Source organism: Tachyglossus aculeatus, chromosome X1 (assembly GCF_015852505.1).
Source record: "Tachyglossus aculeatus isolate mTacAcu1 chromosome X1, mTacAcu1.pri, whole genome shotgun sequence".
Taxonomy (NCBI): Eukaryota; Metazoa; Chordata; class Mammalia; order Monotremata; family Tachyglossidae; genus Tachyglossus; species Tachyglossus aculeatus.
In genome coordinates, this window is record NC_052101.1 from 19,359,671 (window position 1) to 19,384,844 (window position 25,174).

General features: G+C 46.5%; 1 protein-coding gene across 1 annotated transcript in view; it reads left to right on the forward strand.

Moving 5' to 3' along the window:
* Positions 1–15,183, forward strand: part of ARHGEF37 (Rho guanine nucleotide exchange factor 37) — a 45,756-nt gene extending 30,573 nt beyond the window's left edge. The window contains exons 7-13 of the mRNA XM_038740775.1: positions 1,587–1,691; positions 4,836–4,946; positions 6,618–6,947; positions 8,700–8,828; positions 11,721–11,916; positions 13,382–13,554; positions 14,409–15,183. Of these exons, the coding sequence (XP_038596703.1) occupies positions 1,587–1,691; positions 4,836–4,946; positions 6,618–6,947; positions 8,700–8,828; positions 11,721–11,916; positions 13,382–13,554; positions 14,409–14,636 (1,272 nt within the window). The 3' untranslated portion in view covers positions 14,637–15,183. The remainder of the gene's footprint in view (positions 1–1,586; positions 1,692–4,835; positions 4,947–6,617; positions 6,948–8,699; positions 8,829–11,720; positions 11,917–13,381; positions 13,555–14,408) is intronic.
* The last annotated feature ends 9,991 nt before the right edge of the window (positions 15,184–25,174 follow it).

A 25,174-nucleotide genomic window follows, 5' to 3' on the forward strand; every position in this document is an offset into this window, starting at 1 on the left:
CTCAGTTGCCTCATCTATAAAGTGGGGATGAAGACTGTGAGCCCCCTGTGGGACAACCTGATCCCCTTGTAACCTCCCCAGTGCTTAGAACAGTGCTTTGCACATAGTAAATGCTTAATAAATGCCATTATTATTATTATTATTATTATTGTTATTACTGAAAGCTGTAAGCTCACTGTGGGCGGGGAATGTGTCTAAGAACTCTTCCATATTGTAGAAGATAAGGTAGATCAGACCAGAATAGGGCAACCCTGAGGTTCCCTAAGCGTGTGTGAGCTTGGCTTTGCTTCTGTCTTCACCGATTAGTAGTCCGTCTTGTCTTATTCATTCATTCGATCGTATTTGTTGAGCCCTTACTGTGTACAGAGGTCTGTACTAAGTGCTTGGAAAGTATAATTCAGCAATAAAGAGAGACAATCCCCGTCCAGAATGGGCTCACAGTCCGCTGTTGGGTCACCTCTGACCCAAAGTGACTCCAAGGACACATCTCTCCCGGAATGCCTCACCTCTTACTAATCTTCTGATAGTGTATCTATAGGGTTTTCTTGATAAAGATAAGGAAGTGGTTTACCATTGCCTTCTTCCATGTAGTGAACTTGAGTCTCCGCCCTCGACTCTGCTAGACTGTGAGCCCACTGTTGGGGTAGGGACTGTCTCTATATGTTGCCAACTTGTACTTCCCAAATGCTTAGTACAGTGCTCTGCACACAGTAAGTGCTCAATAAACACGATTGATTGATTGATTGATTGACTGACTCTCTCCTACACCACTGCTGCCCAGCACGGGTGAGTTTTGATTTGTAGTCGATTGCCTTCCACTCGCTAGCCACTGCCCAAGCTAGGAAGGGGATGGATAGGCCTCTGCTTGATTCTCCCTCCAGTTGCTCAGACTGGAAGAGGACTGGAAACTCTGGGTCAGTGGAAGGAGCCCGGGCTTGGGAATCAGAGGTCATGGGTTCAAATCCCGGCTTGGCCAATTGTCAGCTGGGTGACTTTCGGCAAGTCACTTCACTTCTCTGTGCCTCAGTTCCCTCATCTGTAAAATGGGGATTAAGACTGCGAGCCCCCCATGGGACAACCTGATCACTTGTAACCTCCCCAGCGGTTAGAACAGTGCTTTGCACATAGAAAGTGCTTAATAAATGCCATTATTATTATTATTATTATTATTATTATTATTAAGTGGTTTAGGGCCTATGATTTCTGGAGTGAGGAATGGGCTGCTACAGCCCCGTGACCACCAAGTCAAGCAGGGCAGACCATCCCAGTGTGATCTACGGAGAAGCAGTGTGGTCCAGTGGATAGAGCACCGGCCTTGGAGTCGGAAGGACCTGGGTTCTAATCCTGGCTCCACAACTTGTCTGCTGCTTAACCTCGGGCAAGTCACTTACCTTCTCGGTGCCTCAGTTACCTCCTCTGTAAAATGGGGATTAAGACTATGAGGCTCATGTGGGACAGGGACTGTATCCAACCTGATACAGTTGTATCAGGGCTTGTATCTACCCCAGCGCTTCGTACAGTACCTGGCACATAGTAAGGGCTTAACAGATGCCATTTAAAAAATAATTCTATCTGTTGAATTTCAGACCGAAGACAAAGAGTTTGATGACTTGGAAGAGAAGTTCCACGATGTGGCATTGTGTGTGACTGAGCTGAAGGAAAACGTGGCCTCTTACCTGAAGAACTTGGAGGTAGGTTTCCTGAGTATCTACCAGCGAAAAAGAGGATCTGAAGGGTAGAGAGACAAAGGCGTTCATAGTTAGAACTTCCGGCTCACAGGGAGACCTTGGAAACAACTCAGGGGTAAACTGAGTAAATGAGATCACCTTGGAAGAGAGGTGCTAGAGAGTGATGGTTGTGTACTGGTCCCTAAGACTCTTAGGGGCAACAGAATACCATCCTCTCTTCCAACCTCCTTCCTATCCTCTGATTAACTTTTTGAATTCTGCTGCAGCATTATCTTTCCAATTGCCCAGATTCTACACTGATTATTGATTAAGGATCAGTTTGGGGGCCCCATAGGTTCAGTTTTTTGTTTTGTAGGGGGGATTTTTTTTGGTATTTAAGTGCTTACTGTGTGTTAAGGCACTGAGGTATATTCAGGCTAATCAGGTTGGACCCGCTTCCTGTCCCACGTGGCTCTCACAGTCTTAATCTCCATTTTACATGTGAGAGAACAGAGGCACAGAGAAGCAATGTGACTTACCCAAGGTCACCCAGCAGGCATGTGGCAGAGCTGGGGTTAGAAACCAGGTCTTTCTGACTCCCAGGCTTGAGTTCTATCCACTAGGCCACGCTGCTTCAGTTCAAATTGAAGAGGCCCAGGAGACTTATGTTGGGATGGTCCGTTCTGATCCTGTTCCAGCCAAGGAATTCTGATCGCTTAGAACAGTGCTTTGCACATAGTAAGCGCTTAATAAATGCCATAATTATTATTATTATTATTATTATCTGCTTGAGGGAGTCCGCTGTTCATTCATTCAATCATATTTATTGAGCGCTTACTGCATGCAGAGCACTGTACTAAGCGCTTTGAAAGTCCAAGTTGGCAACATATAGAGGCGGTCCCTACCCAGTAGACTGTGAGCCCGCTGTTGGGTAGGGACCGTCTCTATATGTTGCCAACTTGGAGCTCACCTCCTCCAGGAGGCCTTCCCAGACTGAGCCCCCTCCTTCCTCTCCCCCTCATCCCCCTTTCCATCCCCCCGTCTTACCTCCTTCCTTTCTCCACAGCACCTGTATATATGTATATATGTTTGTACATATTTATTACTCTATTTATTTATTTTACTTGTACATATCTATTCTATTTATTTTATTTTGTTAATATGTTTGGTTTTGTTCTCTGTCTCCCCCTTCTAGACTGTGAGCCCTCTGTTGGGTAGGGACTGTATATGTTGCCAACTTGGACTTCCCAAGTGCTTAGTACGGTGCTCTGCACACAGTAAGCGCTCAATAAATACTACTGATTGATTGATTGATTGATTGAAATGGGAACAGGTTCCCAATTCTAAATGGGGCAGAAATCCAAAGGACTCCAGAACTCAGTGTCTATGTGGGCTCTTCAATACTAGCATCTTCAGACTTCCTGGACTCATCCCAGTTTGGCTAAGCAGGTCCCAGAGATTCCTTGAATCATCTGTTCTTTCGTAGGCAAACTCCCCTTCATCCTTAACCTGTTCCTCTCTCACTCCTTATTTTTATGGTACTTGTTAAGCGCTTATTCTGTAACGAGTACCGTATTAAGCGTTAGGGTAGCTACGAGATAATCAGGTTGGACACAGTTCCTGTCCCACATGGGGCTCACGGACTAAGTTTCAGGAAGGATGATTTAACCCCCATTTTACATGTGAGGTAACTGAGGTTTGGAGAAATTAAGTGACCCGCCCAAGGTCACAAAACAGACCTCTAGACTTTAAGCTCGATGTGGGCAGGGAACGTGACTATTGACTCTGCTATATTGTACAGTCCCAAGCACCTAATACAGTGCTCTGAACAGAGCAAGCACTCAGCAATATGATTATTTGGTTGATAAGTGGCAGAGTTGGAATTTGAACCCAGTTCCTCTGACACCCGAACCAGGCTCTTTCCAGTAGGCCATGCTACTCTTCTTCACCATAATAATAATTATGATGGAATTTATTAAGTGCTTACTATGTGCAAAGCATTCATTCATTCAATCGTATTTATTGAGCACTTACTGTGTGCAGAGCACTGTACTAAGTGCTTGGGAAGTACAAGTTGGCAACGTATAGAAATGGCCCCTACCCAACAGTGGGCTCACAGTCTAGAAGTGGGCTCACAGTCTAGAAGATAATAATGATGGCATTTATTAAGTGCTTACTATGTGCAAAGCACTGTTCTAAGCGCTGGGGAGGTTACAAGGTGATCAGGTTGTCCCACGGGGGGCTTGCAGTCTTCATCCCCATTTTACAGATGAGGTAACTGAGGCCCAGAGAAGTGAAGTGACTTGCCCGAAGTCACACAGCTGACAATTGGCGGAGCTGGGATTTGAACCCATGACCTCTGACTCCAAAGCCCGGGCTCTTTCCACTGAGCCACGCTGTTTCTCAGACCATGTTCTTGCTGGATGATTTTGTGAGAAGCAGCGTGGCAAAGTGGCTAGAGCTCGGGCCTGGGAGTTGGAAGGTCATGGGTTCTAATCCCAGCTCCATCACTTGTCTGATGTGTGACCTTGGGCAAGTCACTTCACTTCTCTGTAAAATGGAGATTAATGCTGTGAGCCCCATGTAGGCAGGGACTATGCCCGACCTGATTAAGAGAAGCAGCATGGTGCAGTGGAAAGAGCCCGGGCTTTGGAGTCAGAGGTCATGGGTTCAAATCCAGGCTCCACCAATTGTCAGCTGTGTGACTTTGGGCAAGTCACTTCACTTCTCTGGGCCTCAGTAACCTCATCTACAAAATGGGGATTAAGACTGTGCCGTGGGACAACCTGATCACCTTGTAACCTCCCCAGTGCTTAGCACAGTGCTTTGCACATCGTTATTATTATTATTATCAGCTTGAATCTCCCCCAGCATTTGAGCCAGTTGTCTGCTAGGGACCGTCTCTATATGTTGCCGATTTGTACTTCCCAAACACTCAGTACAGTGCTCTGCACACAGTAAGCTCTCAATAAATACAATTGAATGAATGAATGGATTGATTTAGAACAGTGCTTGACACATAGTAGCACTTTACAAATATCCATCACTATCATTATTTTTAAATTTACTTGGAAAGCTCCCTAGGGCTAGTTTCCTTTTCCATTCTGAAACACGAAAATGTGCTTTAGGTCTGCCCGGTTCTCAGGTCCTTCTCTTCCTCTCGATTAGACTTTCCTTAGCTCGAAACCACACGAATGTGACCTGGAGATTGAAGAGGGTCCAGTCCAACACTACCGTCACCTTGCGAAAAACCTCCACCATCTCGTCTTCCTGGAGTTCGTAAGTGAGACCTTGGTGCATTCATTTCCTCCTGGGGCAGATGGGAGTGTGAGAATGCTGGCCAAGCCCTAAGTCTGTTTTTGTGGGGAACGGGGGTTTGGTGAGGAGGTGGGAACTAAAGCAGTAGTTAGAGCTAGACTGGAAGCTTGTTGTGGGCAGGGAATGTCTGTTTATTGTTATATGGTGCTCTCCCAAGCGCTTAGGACAGTGCTTTGCACATGGTGAGTGCTCAATAAATACGATTGAATGAATGAACTGCGTACGTACGGTAACAACTTTAGCCCTGTCACCTGGTAAGAGCAGCAGACATGACACAGTTCATTCGTTCATTCATTCATTCATATTTATTGAGCACTTACCGTGTGCAAAGCACTGTCCTAAGCGCTTGGGAGAGTACCATATAATAATAATAATGACGGCATTTGTTAAGCGCTTACTATGTGCAAAGCACTGTTCTAAGCGCTGGGGGGGGGATACAAGGTGATCAAGTTGCCCCACGTGGGGCTCACGGTCTTAATCCCCATTTTACAGATGAGGTAACTGAGGCTCAGAGAAGTTAAGTGGCTTGCCCAAGATCACACAGCAGACATGCAGCGGAGCCGGGATTCGAACCCCTGACCTCTGACTCCAAAGCCTGTGCTCTTTCCGCTGAGGCACGCTGCTTCTCATATAACAATGGACAAAGTTGTTACTGTATCTACAATACGGCATTGGCCTGGAAAGTAACGAAGAGAACAAGACCCAGTTCCAAATTCAGTCAGATCTGCTTAACTGAGCATATGGAAGAGGAGCATGGCATAATGGATAATGCATGGGGCTGGTAGTCAAAGAGTCATGGGTTCTAATCCTGGCACTGCCACTTGTGTGACCTTGGGCGAGTCACTTCACTTCTCTGGCCTTCAGTTACCTCATCTGTAAAATGGCGATTAAGACTGTGAGCCCATTGTGGGACAGGGACTGCGTCCATCCCCATTTGCTTATATCCACTCCCCCCAATGCTTAGTAATAATAATAATGGCATTTGTTAAGCGCTTACTATGTGCAAAGCACTGTTCTAAGCACTGGGGGGGATACAAGGTGATCAGGTTGTCCCATGTGGGGCTCACAGTCTTAATCCCCATTTTACAGATAAGGTAACTGAGGCTTGGAGAAGTGAAGTGACTTGCCCAAAGTCACACAGCTGACATTTGGTGGAGGCGGGATTTGAACCCATGGCCTCTGACTCCAAAATCTGGGCTCTTTCCACTGAGCCAAGTTGCTTAGTACAGTGCCTGACACATAGTAAGTTGCTTAACAAGCTCCACAATTAATCATAATAATAATGATAGCATTTATTAAGCGCTTACTATGTGCAAAGCACTGTTCTAAGCGCTGGGGAGGTGACAGGGTGATCAGGCTGCCCCACGTGGGGCTCACAGTCTTCATCCCCATTTTCCAGATGAGGTCACTGAGGCCCAGAGAAGTGAAGTGACTCGCCCAAAGTCACACAGCTGACAATTGGCAGAGCCGGGACTTGAACCGCTGACTCCAAAGCCCGGGTTCTTTCCACCGAGCCACGCTTTATTTCTCTTACAATTGTTATTATTATTACGCCACAACAGAGTCTGTAATCCTGCCGGATGCTGTGGGGAAATGGCAGCATCTCTGGGGGTCTTTGGTGTCTCCCGGCAGAAGCGGCGATTGGAAGGCCTCGTGTACCGCCCGCTGGGCCACCTGACGGAATCGCTGGCGGGGCCCCGCAACCTCATCAAGAAGCGCCTGGACAAGCTGCTGGACTTCGAGCGGGTGGAGGAGAAGCGGGCCGAGACGGGCAGCGTGACTTACGAGGAGGAGGCCACCAGGCACACCTACCAGGCGCTGAACTCCCTGCTGGTGGCCGAGCTCCCCCGCTTTAACCGGGTGGCCGGCCGCTGGCTGGGACAAATCCTCCGGACGCTGATGGCCCTCCAGCGGGACCTGGCCCAGCGGGTGCTGAGTGAGGCGGAGGGAGAGTTGGCTCAGGTAAAGGAGCTTTCTGTGTCTGCCCTATGCCAATCAGATGAGGGAGAGGGCACTGGAACAAATGCCATTATTATTATCATCATCAGGTTATTACGGCAGTGAAAGTCGGCTCCAAAAATACTGGCCACGCAGGGCAAATTTGGGAGGCAAAATCCCTGCCAGCTACTCTAGACTGTGAGCCCGCTGTTGGGTAGGGACCGTCTCTATTTGTTGCCAACTTGTACTTCCCAAGCGTTTAGTACAGTGCTGTGCACACAGTAAGCGCTCGATAAATACGATTGAATGAATGAATGAACGGTCAAACGTCGAGGAGGAGTGGGGAAATCCATTCATGGCACTAATCAATCAATCGTATTTATTGAGCGCTTACTGTGTACAGAGCACTGTACGAAGCGCTTGGGAATACAAGTTGGCAACATATAGAGACAGTCCCTACCCAACAGTGGGCTCACAGTCTAAGAGGGGGAGACGGAGAACAAAACCAAACATACTAACAAAATGAAATAAATAGAATAGATATGTACAAGTAAAATAAATAGAGTAATAAATATGTACAAACATATATACATATATACCACCACCTTCCACATCCACACCGACAAACAGACCCATATTGACCCCAGAAGCAGAAGCTTGATGAGATTGAAGCCTTTTAGGTGATGAAAACTGCAGCCTCAACTCGCTCCCAAACAGGCCAATTTTTCCTCATCTCCTACATGTACTCTCTCGTGCTGTAAAGGTGGCTCAGCTGGCCCTCAAGACCATATGCTTCTCCTTAAACTACAAGCTCCTTGTGGGCAGGGAAGGTGTCTACCACTCTGTTACAGTGTAATCTCCCTGGTGCTTAGTACAGGGCTCTGCACACATTGAGCACTCAAATATCACTGATTGAAGGTTTCTGTGAAATACGTCAACCGCGGGCAGATAATTCTTGCACCTGGGCCTCTTTCCACTTAAGAATATTCTTCATGCCTCCTCCTGTAATGCAGAATATATAGAAATCCAGGTCGGTACGGTCCTTAACCTCAAGACTGAAGTGTCTCTGGGTGGAGAGATGGCACCTCAGAGCCATCTCCATCCTAAATTGGTTCACCCACGGCAGGTCCTACTGGCGCCCGTGGTAGTTTGGGATGGAAGAAACCTTTCCTATGACCATAACCTCAGGGTCGGAAGAGTAGGTGCTTCTGAGCTCTCCACAACCCTAACGGTGATGAGGGAACCCAGACCCTATTACTTTAAATCAGAAAAGAGAGCCATTAATAATGGCTTCACTCAGAGAATCTCAACTGTGGAGACCAAGTCATTACTGTCTGGGAAATCCAAAAGAGCCACTGAGTTTCGTGCTTGGGGCGGTGTATTGCTTCTTGCGGGCTGAGAATGTGTCTGTTATTGTTATATTGTACTCTCTGGGAATGTGTCTGTTTATATTGTACTCTCCCAAGTGCTTAGTGCAGAGCTCTGCACACAGTAAGAGCTCAATAAATATGATTGAATGAATGAATGAACTTCCCCAGTGCTAGGAAAAGAGGACTCTTCACCTACTGGAGGACCTTCCCTTTTCTGCCTCTGCATGTTGTCTTTCCAGGCTATCTGCATCTGCTCCCTACCCTGAGGTCTCAATCAATCAATCAATCGTATTTCTTGAGTGCTTACTGCACTAAGCACTTGAGAGAGTACAATACAACAGAGTTGGTGGGCACATTCCCCGCCCACAATGAGCCTCACTTAATAAGTCTTCCCTTTGTCTTCCAGCTTCCTCACAGTCAAATCCCGGAGGCTAACTTCAGGAAACTGGTGCAGGATTCAGTGGACCAGGCCAGCTATCAGCTTCAGTCCTTCTGCCAGACATTTGAAGCAGTCATGCCAAGCCCCACAGTACAAGTAGGCATCCAGGAAGTAGAGCATCTCACCTTACTGTGACCTCTGGGGAAATGTGGGAAGGGGTGGAACCTGCCTCCTGCTCATCCCAATCTTCCCCGAAGCACAGCGGATACTTCCCTCCGGAACAGGTTCCCAAGGAAAGGGATAATCCTAGCAGGTTGGGTTAGGAGAGGACTGCTGGCCAGGAACGGACAAGAAATCCTATGGAGATTCTGGGACCGTTCTCCTGATTGGTCAGGCAAACTTGTCAAGAGGGTAGGCTTTGAGGGGAAAGGTGATCAGTTGGGTAGGGACCGTCTCTATATGTTGCCAACTTGTACTTCCCAAGCGCTCTGCACTTGGGAAGGGCTCAATAAATACGATTGATTGATTGATCAGAGAGAAATAAGTCCCGTTCATTGTATTTTAGCTCAAAGGAATTCAATCCTACTCACTTAAGGGAGGCCACACATTTATTAGACTTCATTATTTATTATTTATTCTATTTATTAGAAGCAGCGTGGCTCAGTGGAAAGGGCACGAGCTTTGGAGTCAAAGGTTATGGGTTCAAATCCCGGCTCTGCCAATTGCCTGCTATGTGACTTTGGGAAAATCACTAAACTTCTCTGGGCCTAAGCTACCTCATCTGTAAAATGGGGATGAAGACTGTGAGCCCCCTGTGGGACAACCTGATCACCTTGTAACCTCCCCAGCGCTTAGGACAGTGCTTTGCACATAGTAAGTGCTTAATAAATGCCATTATTATTTTATTATTATTATGGGGGATCCATCTTTTGTCAAGAAAATGTGTTGTTATTAGACTGAGGTGTTTTGAGCACTTTAAGTACAAATTGCTGAGTAATCTCAAAATTGTGTTCACAGCACTTTTTTAATCGTATTTGTTAAGCCCTTTTTGTGTGCTAGGTACTGAGCTAAACACTGTAGATACAAGCTAATCAGGTTGGACGTAGTCCATGTCCCACACGAGGCTTACAGTCTTAATCCCCATTTTACAGATGAGGGAACGGAGGCCCAGGGAAGTTAAGTGACTTGCCCAAAGAGTGCAAAGAGCATGTGTCTGGGAATCAGAGGACCTGTGTTCTAATCCCAGCTCTGTTGCATATCAACTCCTCTATGCTTCAATTTCCTCAGCTGTGAAATGGGGATTACATACCCATTCTCCCTCCTACAAAGAATGTGAGCTCCAAGTGGTACAGAAACTGTACAACCTGATTAACTTGAGCTCAGAATAGTGCTTGACACAAAGAAAGCGCTTAACCAATTTGATAACAATAATAATAGTAATTAAACAAGCTACTAGCAGTCAATGGCGTTTATTGAGTGCTTACTATGTGCAGAGCAGTGTACTAAGGGCTTGGGAGAGGACAATACAACAGAATTAGCAGACACATTCCCTGACCATAAACAGTTTACAGTCTAGCGCTTAGTGTAGCATAGAGGAAAGGACACTGAGAAGAAGACAAGCTATGGTTTATATTAAAGTTCTGCCCCTGACTCAGTGAGCCTTGAGGTGAGCCACTTAGACTCTCCATTTCTCAGTGCCTTCAGGGACAGAGTCCTAAGCACAATTCTCCCCTATTCTGATGGGTGAGTAAATTCAGCTGTGCCCAATTGCCGAGGGCAGAGGGCAATAATAATAATAATTATTATTATTATTATGATACTGGTTAAGCGCTTACTATATGCCAAACAGTGTCCTAAGCGCTAGGTAGGCACAAGTTAATCAGGTTGGACACAGACCCTGACCCCATGGGGCTCACACTCTTAATCCCCATTTTACAGATGAGGTAACTGAGGCCCAGCGAATAAACATATGAGGATTGTTACTACAGTTCACTGCATGGCACCTTTATCCCAGACAAGCCTCATATCTGAATTCACACACCCTTTCATTCAATCGTGTTTATTGAGTGCTTACCGCGTGCAGAGCACTGCACTAAGCGCTTGGAAAGTATAATTTAACCACCAATAGAGACAATCCCTACCCAACAACGGGCTCAAACCCTTCAAAATAGGGAACTCTGACCATTATATTTACCCACTCCTTGTTTCCCAGGGATGTGTATTGGGAGGACAAATTGCGATTCTGTACGATCCATGGAGCCCCAGTTTTCTCTGAAGAATGCATTAATTCAAGGTGTTAGTAGAGAAGGAGCATGGCGTAGTGGAAGTTAGAAGGTCATGGGTCCTAATCCTGGCTCTGCCATATGTCTGCTGTGTGACCTTAGGCAAGTCACTTCACTTCTGTGGGCCTCAGTTACCTCATCGGTAAAATGGGGATTAAGAGTGTCAGCCCTATGGGGGACAGGGACTGTGTCCAACCGGATTAATTTATATCTACCCCAGCGTTTAAAACAGTGCTTGGCACATAGTAAATGCTTAGCAAGTACCATAATAATTATTATAATTATAATTACCACACACCAAAGTTCGTGTCGGGTGGAGGGTGGGGGGTTGCTACACCAGAGAAGCCAATCAGGCGATCATATTAATTTCATTCAATCGTATTTATTGAGCGCTTTCTGTGTGCAGAACATCTCCCCCTTTTAGACTGTTAGCCCACTATTGGGTAGGGACTGTCTCTATGTGTTGCCAACTTGTACTTCCCAAGTGCTTAGTACCGTGCTCTGCACACAATAAGCGCTCAATAAATACGATTGATGATGATGATGATGATGATGATGAATTCAGCAACGAATAGAGACAATCCCTACCCAACAAGGGGCTCACAGTCTAGCACTTACTAATTGAGCACTTAACGTGTGCAGAGCACTATACTAAGAGCAGAACCCTGGGGACGATAGACCTACTCAAGAAGGATTTCTGGGGGATTTTACACGGTTTCACGAGGTGGTGTTCCCAGCATTTTCCACGTCTTCCCTCCTCTCCCAGCCTCTCAGCCCTAGAACCGAGAGACAGGTCCAGGCGCTGGTGAGCAAACATGGCCCCGACAAGCTGTACCAGGTGACCAGCAACGTCAGCGGGAGCCGAGAGCTGGACCTTGTCCTTCAGAGGGGGCAGATCGTGGCTCTCTTGCAAGACCGGGACACCAAAGGCCACAGGGATCGGTGGCTAGTGGATTCTGGAGGTAAACCGAGGCCCTGGGATGCTGCTGCCACCCTGAGCCAATCGAAACCATCCATCAGTCCCTCAATGGTATTTGTTGAGTGCTCACTGTGTGCGGAACACTGGGTTGGGCACCTGAGTACAATACAACAGAGATCGTAGTCACGTCACTTTTTTAAAAATGGTTTTTGTTAAATGCTTACTATGTGCTAAGCGCTGGGGAAGCTTCAGGCTTATCAAGTTAGACACAGTCCCTGTCCCACATGGGGCTCACAGTCTTAATCCCCATTTTTACAGATGAGGTAACCGAGGCTCAGAGAATAATAATGACTATGGTATTTGTTAAGCGCTTACTATGTGCCAAGCACTGTTCTAAGCGTTGGGGTAGATACAAGGTAATCAGGTTGTCCCACAGGGGGCTCACCGTCTTCATCCCCATTTTTACAGATGAGGTAACCGAGGCTCAGAGAAGTGAAAGTGACTTGCCCAAGGTCACACAGCAGACAAGTTGGCAGAGCTGGAATTAGAACTCAGGTCCTTCTCTATTTCCAGGCCCGTGCTCTATTCACTAGGCCATCCTGCTTCCCCTGAGGCCAAGCTTTCGGAGAAGCATTGAAATGTCCAAGGCAGAGAAGCATGTCAGGGATTTGGCTGTGGGAACTGGATCACTGGCTAAATCCTTAAGTAACCCATCTTAAAGTGCTCTCCTGTCTTTCTGCTCAGGTCTTTGCTCTGAGTGAGGGAAGGAACCCTCTCCTGGATGGAGTCTGTCAGGTCCCTCATTTTGGGGAACGTTTCAAGGATGATGGATGTCGCAGCCGACTGTCTTTCCCCCACTCCCATCGTCTCAGTATCTTTCATTCACTCATTCACATTTATTGAGCGCTTACTGTGTGCAGAGCACTGTACTGAGCACTTGGGAGAATATGATACAGCAATAAATAGTCACATTCCCTCCCTGCTGCGCTCTCTCACCCTAACTCCTAAAAGATGGCCAGATGAGGAGGGGATCAAGTTGGAGAAGGGCTGGAGAAAGGGGGCGAGGGGTGGGCTGTATCTCACTGATAGAGTTTGAAGTAGTTTATATTGGGGAGCTGGCAGAAGTCAGCCAAATTCTGGAATTGACCACTAGCAAGCAACATGACATAGTGGATAGAACATGGGACTGGGAATCAGAGGGTCATAGCTTCTAATCCCAGCTCTGCAGTAATACCGGTAGAGCTGCAATGCAAGAATAAGTGAAAATTTCTTGAATAATAATAATATTTTAAGGGCTATGTGCCAAGCACTGCCCTAAGCACTGGGGCACAAGATTCCTTCACCCTGCTGGGGTTCCTGAACCACTGGTTTCGGGGAGACCAGTTTCGTCCAGCAAGAAAAGGAATCGGAGAAGACTCCACAGCAGTGTCAATTGCAGGGAGTCTCTCCTCGGTAGAAAGAAGGGCGGATCAGACTCACAGTAACCCATGTGCCACATGTCTTTGCAGGTCACCGAGGGTATGTGCCAGCTGGAAAGCTGCAGCCCTACCACCTGGCCCAAACTCAGACCCCCAAGACCCAGACGTTGGCCCCGGATGAGGCGGGAGAAAAGAGAAGACATTCTTATACGCCCCTGGAGAATCCCAAAGCCCCAGTCCACTTTGTTGAACCTATTTTCCAAGTACGAAGGTTTGATAGAAAGTGCAGGGATTTCTGTTCTTTCCGTAGATCTAGGCATGAGCACCTAATATTTATCATACTCTTCTGCCCAAAGCTCAAAGAAGTTGGGGAGAGGAGAGACAGAGAGAGGGAGAGGCAGAAAAAATGGGGAGGTACCAGCACAAGAAAGCAGGACTAGATTTATTTGCCTATTTAGACCATCATCAGCCTGCCTCTTCCTCTCCCCTTTACTCAGCGCCAAGCCTGGCAACGCAGAGCCGAGAAATGATGCAGGATTAAAATGAGGATGAAAATGTGGGTCAAGATAATGTCCAACCTGATTAGCTTGCATTTACCCCAGTGCTTAATAATAATAATGGCATTTGTTAAGTGCTTACTATGTGCCAAGCACTGTTCTAAGCACTGGGGCGAATACAAGGTAATCAGGTTGTCCCACATGGGGCTCACAGTCTTCATCCCCATTTTACAGATGAGGGAACTGAGGCCCAGAGAAGTGAAGTGACTTGCCCAAAGTCACCCAGCTGACAAGTGGCAGAGCCGGGATTAGAACCCATGACCTCCGACTCACAAGCCTGGGCTTGTTCCACTGAGCCACACTGCTTCTCTTAATAATGATGGCATTTGTTAAGCTCTTACTATGTTCTAAGTGCCTGGCACATAGTGAGTGTTTAACGAACAGCACAGGAAGCATAAAACAAATTGCAACGTCCCCGGAGAGGTGTTATCAGGACTGGCACCCTGCAGAGCAAAGCCCCCCTGAAAGCCCACCCCAGCCGATATGAAACTAGGCTAGCCGTGGTTTAGTTTCCAGGCCCGATCGTGCTTGCTCCAAAGACTTTTCCTGTGCACTTTCAGGTGGTGGCAGCTTACCCGTTTGCTGCCCGGAGCGAGCATGAAGTCAGCCTGCAGGCTGGTCAGCTGGTGACCGTCCTGGAGCCCCACGACAAGAAGGGCAGCCCCGAATGGAGCCTGGTGGAAGTTAGCGGGCAGCGGGGCTACGTGCCCTCCTCCTTTCTGGTCACAGTGCCCGTCCCCAAGCCCTGGGGCTGGTGCTCAGCTGCTTTGGGGGGACCTGCTCAGTAACGACGGGAGACACCCAAGGGGCAAGTACCATGGAGGGTCCGTAGCAGGCAGAGGAGTCGGCGATGGAGTTCGAAGTCAGAACCTGAGGTTGACTGGACTCTTGGTGGAGGAAGAAGAGGAAACCCAGGGTGGGTGAAGAGGAGATGGGGCAGAGAGGGGAGGAAGCCTCTCAACTGCAGTCTCTACCCCGCCCCCAGGCCTTGGTGGTCCTCGAGGATTATAGGAGAGCTAATTGTCAGGCTTGGGGGTGGCGTGGAATCAGGAGGAGAGATGTGGTTGACACTGTGAGTGATACAAAGGGGCCAGACAAGATGGGTGTGTGGTTTTGTGTGTGTGTGGGTTTGTCAGGGATGAAAGCCCAATGTCGACCCTTGGGTAAGAATCAGGGGGTGATGGGTGGGCTGAGACTCATCGATAGAATTTGAAGAAGTTATATCGGGAAGTTGGCAGAAGCCAACCGAATCTTGGAATTGACCACCTAATAAGCAGCATGGTGTAGTAGAGCATAAGGCTGGGAGTCAGAAGGTCATACGTTCTAATCCCAGCTCTTCCTCTTGTCTGCTGTGTGGCCCTGGGCAAGTCATTTTACTTCTTTGTGCCTCAGTTACCTCATCTGGAAAATGGGGATTGGGACTGAGAGCCCTATGTGGGACAGGGAATGTGTCCAACCCGATTTGCTTTTATCCACCCCAGCGTTTAGTACAGTGCCTGGCACATAGTAGAGATTAGTATCACAATTATTATTATAAATAACCACCAGCCTTGGCCTAGAGGAACATATAAACACAAGAGGGTGATGTTGGGAGCTTTGGGAAGGGACAGAAATCTCTTTGGGGCTCTCAGTAGCTACCTATTGCTTCTAATCTGCATCAGTCATCAACACCTCTAGTGTGAGCCCACCTTCTAGACTGTGAGCCCACTGTTGGGTAGGGACCGTCTCTATATGTTGCCAACTTGTACTTCCCAAGCGCTTAGTACAGTACTCTGCACACAGTAAGCGTTCAATAAATACGATTGAATGAATGAATGGAGAAGCTAATGACTGAATGAATTTACTTAGTCACGCCCTGCTGCCAGAGATGGGTAGGGAACAATGGAGCAGTGATATGAGCAGGGTACTTTTGGTGGGGAATGTTCCAGGACCCCAGCCTCCACAAGAGAGTGCTTGAATTACTTCCATCGACATTCATTCCCCGTTTGGGCCACTCTAGCCTCTTGCCTCTTTCTGGCTTAGAGATGTGGTAAACAGGACAACAGGAGTAGGATTGTGGTGGTTTGTGAAGCCTTTTCCTCAGCTGAAATGATTCCCGGAGCCACTGCTAAACTGCGCAGAAAAGCACCCTGGACTTTCGTGCTGCTGAAGTAGGAGTGACTTCAGGAGTTCGTGGTAGCGGACCCCTTGAGGTTATGCTATCACCCCCTGCTTTTCGGAATTGTACTTCCAGGTGGGCTGACAAGCATCTGGGTGTCAGTTAACTAGTCCAGCTTCTAGAGGGCTATTCATTTAGGCTTGGAGAATGCACAGTCTCTCTCTCCACGCTGCCACTGCCGAAACTCCTTGTCTGAAATATGTGACTCGCACATACACTGGGGATTGTGTGTTATAACCAGCTTTTAATGAAGGATTAACCGGCATCTTTTCTATTTAGTTATGCACTTGACCTTAAATCAAATCCAGAATTGAAACACCCACCCCAGAAGCTAAATCATTCCTGAAAGGGTTAGCCTCCTCTCCCCATCTCCCCCTCCCCAGTGGCCTTACCCTTCCCTGCAAATGGGCCAGGGCTGTCTTTCCTACCTCCAGGAATCCTGGTTCTCCACCTGGCTGAACACAGCCCTTCCAGAAGACCTACAGCTTCTATACTCACTCGTCGGCTCTTCCTCCAGGATTCCCCGGTATCAGCTGAGTTTGGTTTCCCATCCTCATGCTCACCTGGTTCCAATTAAGTTTAAAATGGACAGGGATTTTTTTTCCCCCCACAAATCGCTAGCTCCTTCTCCCTAATCCTCTCTTGTGTTTGGCTGGGTTCCATCTGATTTTAACAGGTTAATAGTGTGCCAGTCATTTGAATGGTGCTCAACATAGATGACCTTTCCCTTTGGGAGGGGTTACTTAGGAGTGAGGGAGTAGCAGCAAGGCCCAGTGGTTAGAGCACATACCTGAGAGTCAGAAGAGCCTGGGTTCTCTTTCCAGCTCTGCCGCTTATCTTCTGTGTGGCCTTGGGCGAATTACTTCATTGGTCTGTGCCTCAGTTACCTCATCTGTAAAATGGGGATGAAGACTGTGAGTCCTATGTGAGGCAGCAACACAGTCCAACTTGATTTGCTTCTATCAACCCCGGCGCTTAGTACAATGCCTGGCACATAATAAGCCCTTAACAAATGCTATAGAAAAAAGTTGTCACCCATCTGAGAAACCTCTGGGCTCGTCTCTCCAACTCCAGGGGTGGGACCAGCCTTGCTTGACTTTAGGGTGGCCTAGCAGAAAGAGCACAGGCCCAGAAGTTGGAGGACCTAGGCTCTAATCCTGGGTCTGCCAATTTCTTGCTGTGTGACCTTGGGCAAGTCACTGAACTTCTCTGTGCCTCAGTTTCCTCAACTGTAAAATGGGGATTAAATAACATGTTCTCCCCCCTACTTAGACTCTGAACCAAATGAGGGACAAGGATAGTGTCTTACCTAATTAACTTGTACCTACCCAGTGCTTGGAACCGTGTTTGACACATAGTTAACCGCTTAACAAATACCATAAAACAAAAATTACCAGTGATCCCAGAAGTAAAGAATGATTCATGGCCACAAATCCTTGAAGACTATAGCTGGATTGAGAGGGAGCAAGCTGGTTGGTAAGCGTTCCCCTTTAAGCTGAAAACCCTTTCAAATAGGACACACTCTCTGCAATATAGTTTGTATAGCAATCAGTCAATCAATGGTATTTATTGAGCACTTACTGTGTGCAGAGCACTGTACTAAGCGCTTGGGAGAGTATAATATTACAGAATTGGTAGACCCATTCCCTGCAGAATAATGTACACTTAATGCAACAAGAGGCCTAACCAAATGTTGATTATTGAAACCATATTCCAGAAGGGGAATCCTTTAAGTTTCTTAGGACACAGAGCGGATGAGTGTTAGTCCTCAGAAACGACACGGTTAAGAGTTAAGAACATCTGGATAATGAGGAAAGTTATTTTCCAAAATGTCTGGTTGCCTGGCAGAGCCAGGGTGACAGATGGGACCAGTTGTCCACAGTGAATTCCGAACAATGTGCCTTTATAGAGATGCCAGGACTGTGGCTCTATAGATTTTTGTTGTTGCTGTTTATCAGTGAGTTTATAATTATTAAATTATTTAATCATTTATCTGATCTTATGTGGTTTCCCAAGTGGGGCGCATAAGGGAGGAACCCCAGGTTTGGAAATCAAAAGTTCTGGTTCCGATTCTGCCGTTGACGTGTGGCAGGAACTTGGGGTGTGTGTGCGGCGGGGGTAGAGGGGAGGGGAGCTGAACCTCCCTGAGCCTCAGTTTCCCTTTCTAAATGAGGAATGATACATGTTAGTTCGTGGAAAGATATCTGGAAAGATATCCTGAGATTAATAACTGATATTGAAAACTTCTTGTAATAAAGACTTGATGCACTGAAGAAAAATATTCTCAGTGAGTTTGCTCTGGCAGTGGCAGTACCCTGGTGTTAAAATGTGGTCATTCAATCCACGTTTGCAGCGAGGCTCAGTGGAAAGAGCCCGGGCTTTGGAGTCAGAGGTCATAGGTTCAAATCCTGGCTCTGCCAGTTGTCAGCTGTGTGACTTTGGGCAAGTCACTTAACTTCTCTGTGCCTCAGTTCCCTCATCTGTAAAACGGGAATGAAGACTGTGAGCCCCACGTGGGACAACCTGATTACCTTGTATCCCCCCAGCGCTTAGAACAGTGCTTTGCACATAGTAAGCGCTTAATAAATGCTATTATAAAAAAACAGTGCTTTGCACATAGTAAGTGCTTAACAAATGCCATCATTATTATTATTATTATTCTCCAGAACCTCCAGTGGTTGCCCATCCACCTTTGCATCAAACAGAAACTCTTAACCATTGGCTTTAAAACATTCAATCACCTTGCCCCCTCCTACCTTACCTTACTCATTTTCTGCAGCGTGGCTAGAGAAGCAGCGTGGCTCAGTGGAAAGAGCCCAGGCTTTGGAGTCAGAGGTCATGGGTTCAAATCCTGACTCCGCCACTTGTCAGCTGTGTGACTTTGGGTAAGTCACTTCACTTCTCTGGGGCTCAGTTCCCTCATCTGGAAAATGGGGATGAAGACTGTGAGCCCCCCGTGGGACAACCTGATCACCTTGGAACATCCCCAGTGCTTAGAACAGTGCTTTGCACATAGTAAGCGCTTAATAAATGCCGTTATTATTATTATTATTACTACAACTCAGCATACTTGCTCTGCTCCTATGATGCCAACCTGTTCACTGTACTTTGATCTTGGCTATCTCACCACTCACATCTTGCCCATCTTCAGCCTCTGTCCTGGAACCCTCTCACCACCAGATACAAAAGACCACCCCCCTCCTCACATTCAAAGCCTTATTAAAATCACATCTTCTCCAAGAGGCCACCCCCCCAGCTAAATCCTCATTTTCCCTACTCCCTCTCCCTTCTTCATCAACCTTGCACTTGGATCTGTATATAAAAATAATAATAATGATGGCATTTATTAAGCGCTTACTATGTGGAAAGCACTGTTCTAAGCACTGGGGAGGTTACAAGGGGATCAGGTTGTCCCACGGGGGGCTCACAGTCTTAATCCCCATTTTACAGATGAGGTAACTGAGGCCCAGAGAAGTTAAGTGACTTGCCCAAAGTCACACAGCTGACAATTGGCGGAGCTGGGATTTGAACCCATAACCTCTGATTCCAAAGCCCGGGCTCTTTCCACTGAGCCATGCTGCTAAAGTATCCTTTATTTACCCACCCTCAGCCCCACAGCACCTAGGTACATATTCATAATTTATTTTAATGTCTGCCTTCCCCTCTAATAATAATAATAATGATGGTATTTGTTAAGCACTTACTATGTGCAAAGCCCTGTTCGGATACAAGGCGATCAGGTTGTCCCACATGGGGCTCACAATCTTAATCCCTATTTTACAGATGAGGTAACTGAGGCACAGAGAAGTGAAGTGACTTGCCCAAAGTCACACAGCTGACAATTGGTGGAGCGGGGATTTGAACCCATGACCTCTGACTCCAAAGCCTGGGCTCTTTCCACTGAGCCATGCTGCTCTAGACTGTAAGGTCCTGGTGGGAAGGGAACAGGTGTACCAACTCTGCTATATTATACTCTCCCAAGCACTTAGCACAGTAAGCTCTCAATAAATACGACTGATCACCTATTACTCCGCTGAACATTACATGTTTTGGCACAGAAGAGGCAAAGACGAAGGTCTGAGGCTGGGATTGAGAGGAACAAAATCCACTTTGGGGAGAGAGAGAGAGATCTGATCTGGAGAAATAAGGCAGAGGAAGTTTCCTTTACTCTCGGGACCCTCTCTGGCTATTATAATTTCCGGCCTATTAGACTGTGGCCAGTAGAATTTCCCAACTTTATAGCCTGTGACTGCCCAGATGGATTTGAGGATTGGGAGCTCACTGTGGGCAGGGAATGTATCTACCCACTCTATTGCATTGTACCCTCCCAAGTGCTTAGTACTGTACTCTGCACACAGTAAGTGCTCAATAAATGCTGCTGATTGATTCATTCATTCATTCAATCATATTTATTGAGCGCTTACTATGTGCAGAGCACTGTACTAAGTGCTTGGGAAGTACAAGTTGGCAACATATAGAGACAGTCCCTACCCAACAGCAGGCTCACAGTCTAGACTGATTGATTGATTCATTCATTCAATCGTATTTATTGAGCGCTTACTGTGTGCAGAGCACTGTACTAAGCGCTTGGGAAGTACAAGTTAGCAACATATAGAGGCGGTCCCTACCCAACAACAGGCTCACAGTCTAGATTGATTGATTCATTCATTCAATTGTATTTATTGGGCGCTTACTGTGTGCAGAGTACTGGACTAAGCACTTGGGAAGTACAAGTTGGCAACATATAGAGACGGTCCCTACCCAACAATGGGCTCACAGTCTAGACTGATACTGGTACTACTACAGCGTGGCTCACTGGAAAGAGCCTGGGCTTGGGAGTCAGAGGTCATGGGTTCTAATCCCAGCTCCGCCACATGTCTGCTGTGTGACCTTGGGCAAGTCACTTAACTTCTCTGAGCCTCAGTTACCTCAACTGGAAAATGGGGATTAAGACTGTGAGCCCCACGTGGGACAACCTGATCACCTTATATCACCCCAGTGCTTAGAACAGTGCCTCGCACATAGTAAGCACTTAACACATTCTTTCATTCAATTGAACTTATTGAGCGCCTACTGTTGCTATGATTATTATTATTATTATGAAAGATGGAATAAATAAAGCTAAGACAACAAAATGTCTTAGAATGAATGAAGAATGAATGTTGTCAGGGCACAAGAATATTGTGGTTAAAAAGGGCTATTTTTCAAACTCGTTTATCACCCAGGTGGGGCTGTCCAGAGCCTAGCAGTCACCACAAGCTTTTCCAAGTTTTATTTCCCTTGCTATTTCAACTTTGACACTTCCGCACTGCCAAAGCACTTGAGTCCTTAAGCCACCCTCCCGCCTCTTAGTCCCTATGATCATATTGTTAAAACTCTTTGGCTTCCGCCTACCTATAATTTATTTAAGTTTCTCCTCCTCGTCTGGACTGTAGGCTCCTTGAGGGTAGAGATCGTGTCTAGGCAGCAAGGCCTAGTGGATACAGCACTGGTTTGGGAGAAGGACCTGGGTTCTAATTTTGGCTCTGCCACATGTCTGCTGTGTGACCTTGGGTAAATCCCTTCACTTCTCTGTGCCTCAGAGATTAAGGATTGGGGGATTAAGACTATGAGCCCCATGTGGGACAGGGACCGTGTCTAACCCTATTTTCTTTTATCTACCCCAGCGCTTTAGTACAGTGCCTGACACATTAATAAGCAGTTAATTACCGTAATTATTATTAATAATTCTAGTCTTCTTTCTCAAATGCTGACCACGGTGCTCTGCACAAAATAAGAGCTCCAAACATAGGATTGATCGATTCTAAAGTTCGTAAAAGTATGCTACTACAGTCTCCCGGCCCCCTGCAAACCACTCCCCACAACTCTCTATCTCCCCACCCCATTCCCAATCCTCCCCACACCATGCCCTTCTCCCAACTCAGACCAGGATGGCCAGCAAACCATTTTGACAGTACAGTTTTGCACGAGTGGAAATATCCATGTTTGTAGAGTGAAGTTTTGAGGATGCATCACTGTTAAAAATTCTGAGATCGGCTTCAGATTCCAGTTGAGTTACAGAGAGGCTACGGTGAATGCTGATGGAAATCTTCCTTCTCAGCAATCTTGGTTTACATTCCAACCGGCTGCCCAGAGAAAAGAAGCGTCTTTTATCACTCGTAATAACGTGCCCTTCTATACATTTTGTTTTCCATTTCAGATGTTTTATTTTACGCTTAATTAGTTCCCTCTCTAACGTGCCTAAAGAACAGAGTTCAGTCCTCGTTTATGTTAATGTTTACATTTTTACGTACTTGCTACAGCAATGTCCATCTGTTCATTTGACCTGAGGAGCTGAAGTGAATCTTGACTTAAATCAATCCCATTTGTGTTATCTCTGGTGTAATATTACCTAGAAGTTGCCCTGGGAATTCTTGTTCTTTTTTACTTATTTTATTGTTTTACAGCCCTTTACACCCAACACTTCAAATTCCCCTTCAGGAGGGTAAGGATTGGGAAGAGTATGAGCCTGGGAGTTAGAAGACCTGGGTTCTAACCCTGGTTCTGCCACTTGCCAGCTGTGTGACCCTGGGGAAATCACGTCACTTCTCTGGGCCTCAGTTACCTCATCTGTAAAATGGGGATTAAGACTGTGAGCTCCAAGTGGCACAAAGGCTGTGTCCAACTTGATTAGCTTGTATCTATCCCACCTCATAGAATGGTGTCTGGAACACAGTAAGCGCTTAACAAATACCATGAGGAAAAGAAAAACCGCATAGGGTAGCCTGCTGTTGACTTAAAGAGACTTTAGAGGAGAAAAACTTTATCGTCAATCAATCAGCCTGGAATATTTATTGAGTGCCTACTGTGTTCAAAGCATTGGACAAAGTACTAAGTGAAGATCATCTTCAAATTCCTTCTGAAATCCCATCTCCTTCAGGAGGCCTTCTCTGATTAATCTTTCTCTCCTTAGGTCATATCCTCCTATCAATCAATCATATTTATTGAGCACTTACTGTGTGCAGAGCACTGTACTAATGCTCCTCCTCATGACCTCCTCAGGAATTTGGTGACATTTCCTCACTTAAGCCCTCACAATCAACCGTCATCATCATCAGTGGCATTTATTGAGCACTTACGGTGTGCAGAGCACTGTATTAAGCACTTGGGAGAGTACAATACAATTGGTAGATACGTTCCCTGCCTGCAGTGAGATTACAGCCTAGAGGGAACATACCCATAACACTTCTGTCCATAACAATTCATCTGTCCTACTAATGCATTTTCTCATCCTCATAGGCATCTTTCCATCCCTTTGGTCCTCCAAGCTGTCATTTATTTGGTGTGTGCTTCTCCTCTAGATTGCAAGCTCCTTGAGGGTAGCAGTCACCCTCCTAAATACTTAGTTCTGTGCTCTGAACTGTCTCTATGTGTTGCCACCTTGTACTTCCCAAGCGCTTAGTACAGTGCTCTGCACACAGTAAGCGCTCAATAAATACGATTGATGATGACGATGATGATGACGATTTAGGCACTCAGTATACTATTAATTGACTGACCGATGGCAGATATAACCAGTGGAGTTCTGCAATCCAATCCAAAGATCTGCAAAAATTAATTCATTCAATTATATTTATTGAGCGCTTACTGTGTGCAGAGCACTGTACTAAGCACTTGGGAAGTACAAGTTGGCTTGAGCTTTACTAATTTTTTCAATAAAGCGTAGAGTGGATGTCGCTGAAGAGCTGTTGACTGGCTCTTTTAGCTAATTCTGCCACTGACCCGTCAAATGATCATTCTGTACCATCTGTAAACTGGACACATGGACACCTCTCTCGTTGAAAAATAGTGTGGCTTAGTGGAAAGCGCCGGAGTCGAAGGACGTGGATTCTAATCCCGGCTCCGCCACTTATCGGTTGTGTGACTTTGGGCAAGTCACTTAACTTCTCTGTGCGTCCGTCTGTAAAATGGGGATGAAGACTCATGTGGGATGACCTGATTACCTCGTATCTACCTCCATGCTTAGAACAGTGCTTGGCACATAGTAAGAGCTGAACAAATGCCATCATCATCATCGTTAGCCACAAGCGGGATTAGTAGCCACTGAGATCCTGAGATGCTTAGATGATAGGATTCTCAGTTAAGAACTATTTACGTATAATTTATTCCAAGCAAGTACTTAAAATATGCCGGTACATCATAAGGATGCTAATCTGAGCTTTCTCTGACTAAGCCCTCGTTTTCTCTGCTCCCACTCCCTTCTGCGTTGCCCTGATTTGCTCCCTTTATTCATCCCCCCTCTCCTCTCCGCAGCACTTATATCGGTATTGTAGCGAGAAGCAGCGTGGCTCAGTGGAAAGAGCCCGGGCTTTGGAGTCAGAGGTCATGGGTTCAAATCCCAACTCTGCCACTTGTCAGCCATGTGACTTTGGGCAAGTCACTTCACTTCTCTGTACCTCAGTTCCCTCATCTGTAAAATGGAGATTAAGACTGTGAGTCCCCTGTGGGACAACCTGATTACCTTGTAACCTCCCCAGTGCTTAGTACGGTGCTTTGCACATAGTAAGCGCTTAATAAATGCCATCATTATTATTATTCACCCCTCTGGACTGTATTCTCATTATGGGCAAGGAATCTATCTACCAACTCTGTTATATTGTACTCTCCCAAGCGCTTAGTACAGTGCTCTGCACACAGTAAGAGCTCAATAAATGTGATTAATTGATAATCATAATAATAATGATGATGTCAGTGCTGTCAGTGTTAGTGTAAAGGGCAGGTTCCTGCCTTCTGGCAAATTGGCAGCAGGTGAAGTTCCATGGAGAGACTGGTGGGCCTGGGAATTAGACTTGCTCTGAATCCCAGGGTTTCCCATTTTTAATAATAATAACAATAATAATGGTGTTTGTGAAGCACTTACTATGTGTCAGGCACTATACTAAGCGCTGAGGTAGATACAAGCAAATTGGGTTGGACACATTCCCTGTCCCCTGTGGGGTTCCCAGACTTGGAGAAGCAGCGTGGCTCAGTGGAAAGAGCACGCGCTTTGGAGTCAGAGGTCATGGGTTCAAATCCCGGCTCTGCTAATTGTCAGCTGTGTGACTTTGAGCAAGTCACTTGACTTCTCTGGGCCTCAGTTACCTCATCTGTAAAATGGGGATTAAAACTATGAGTCCCATATGGGACAAC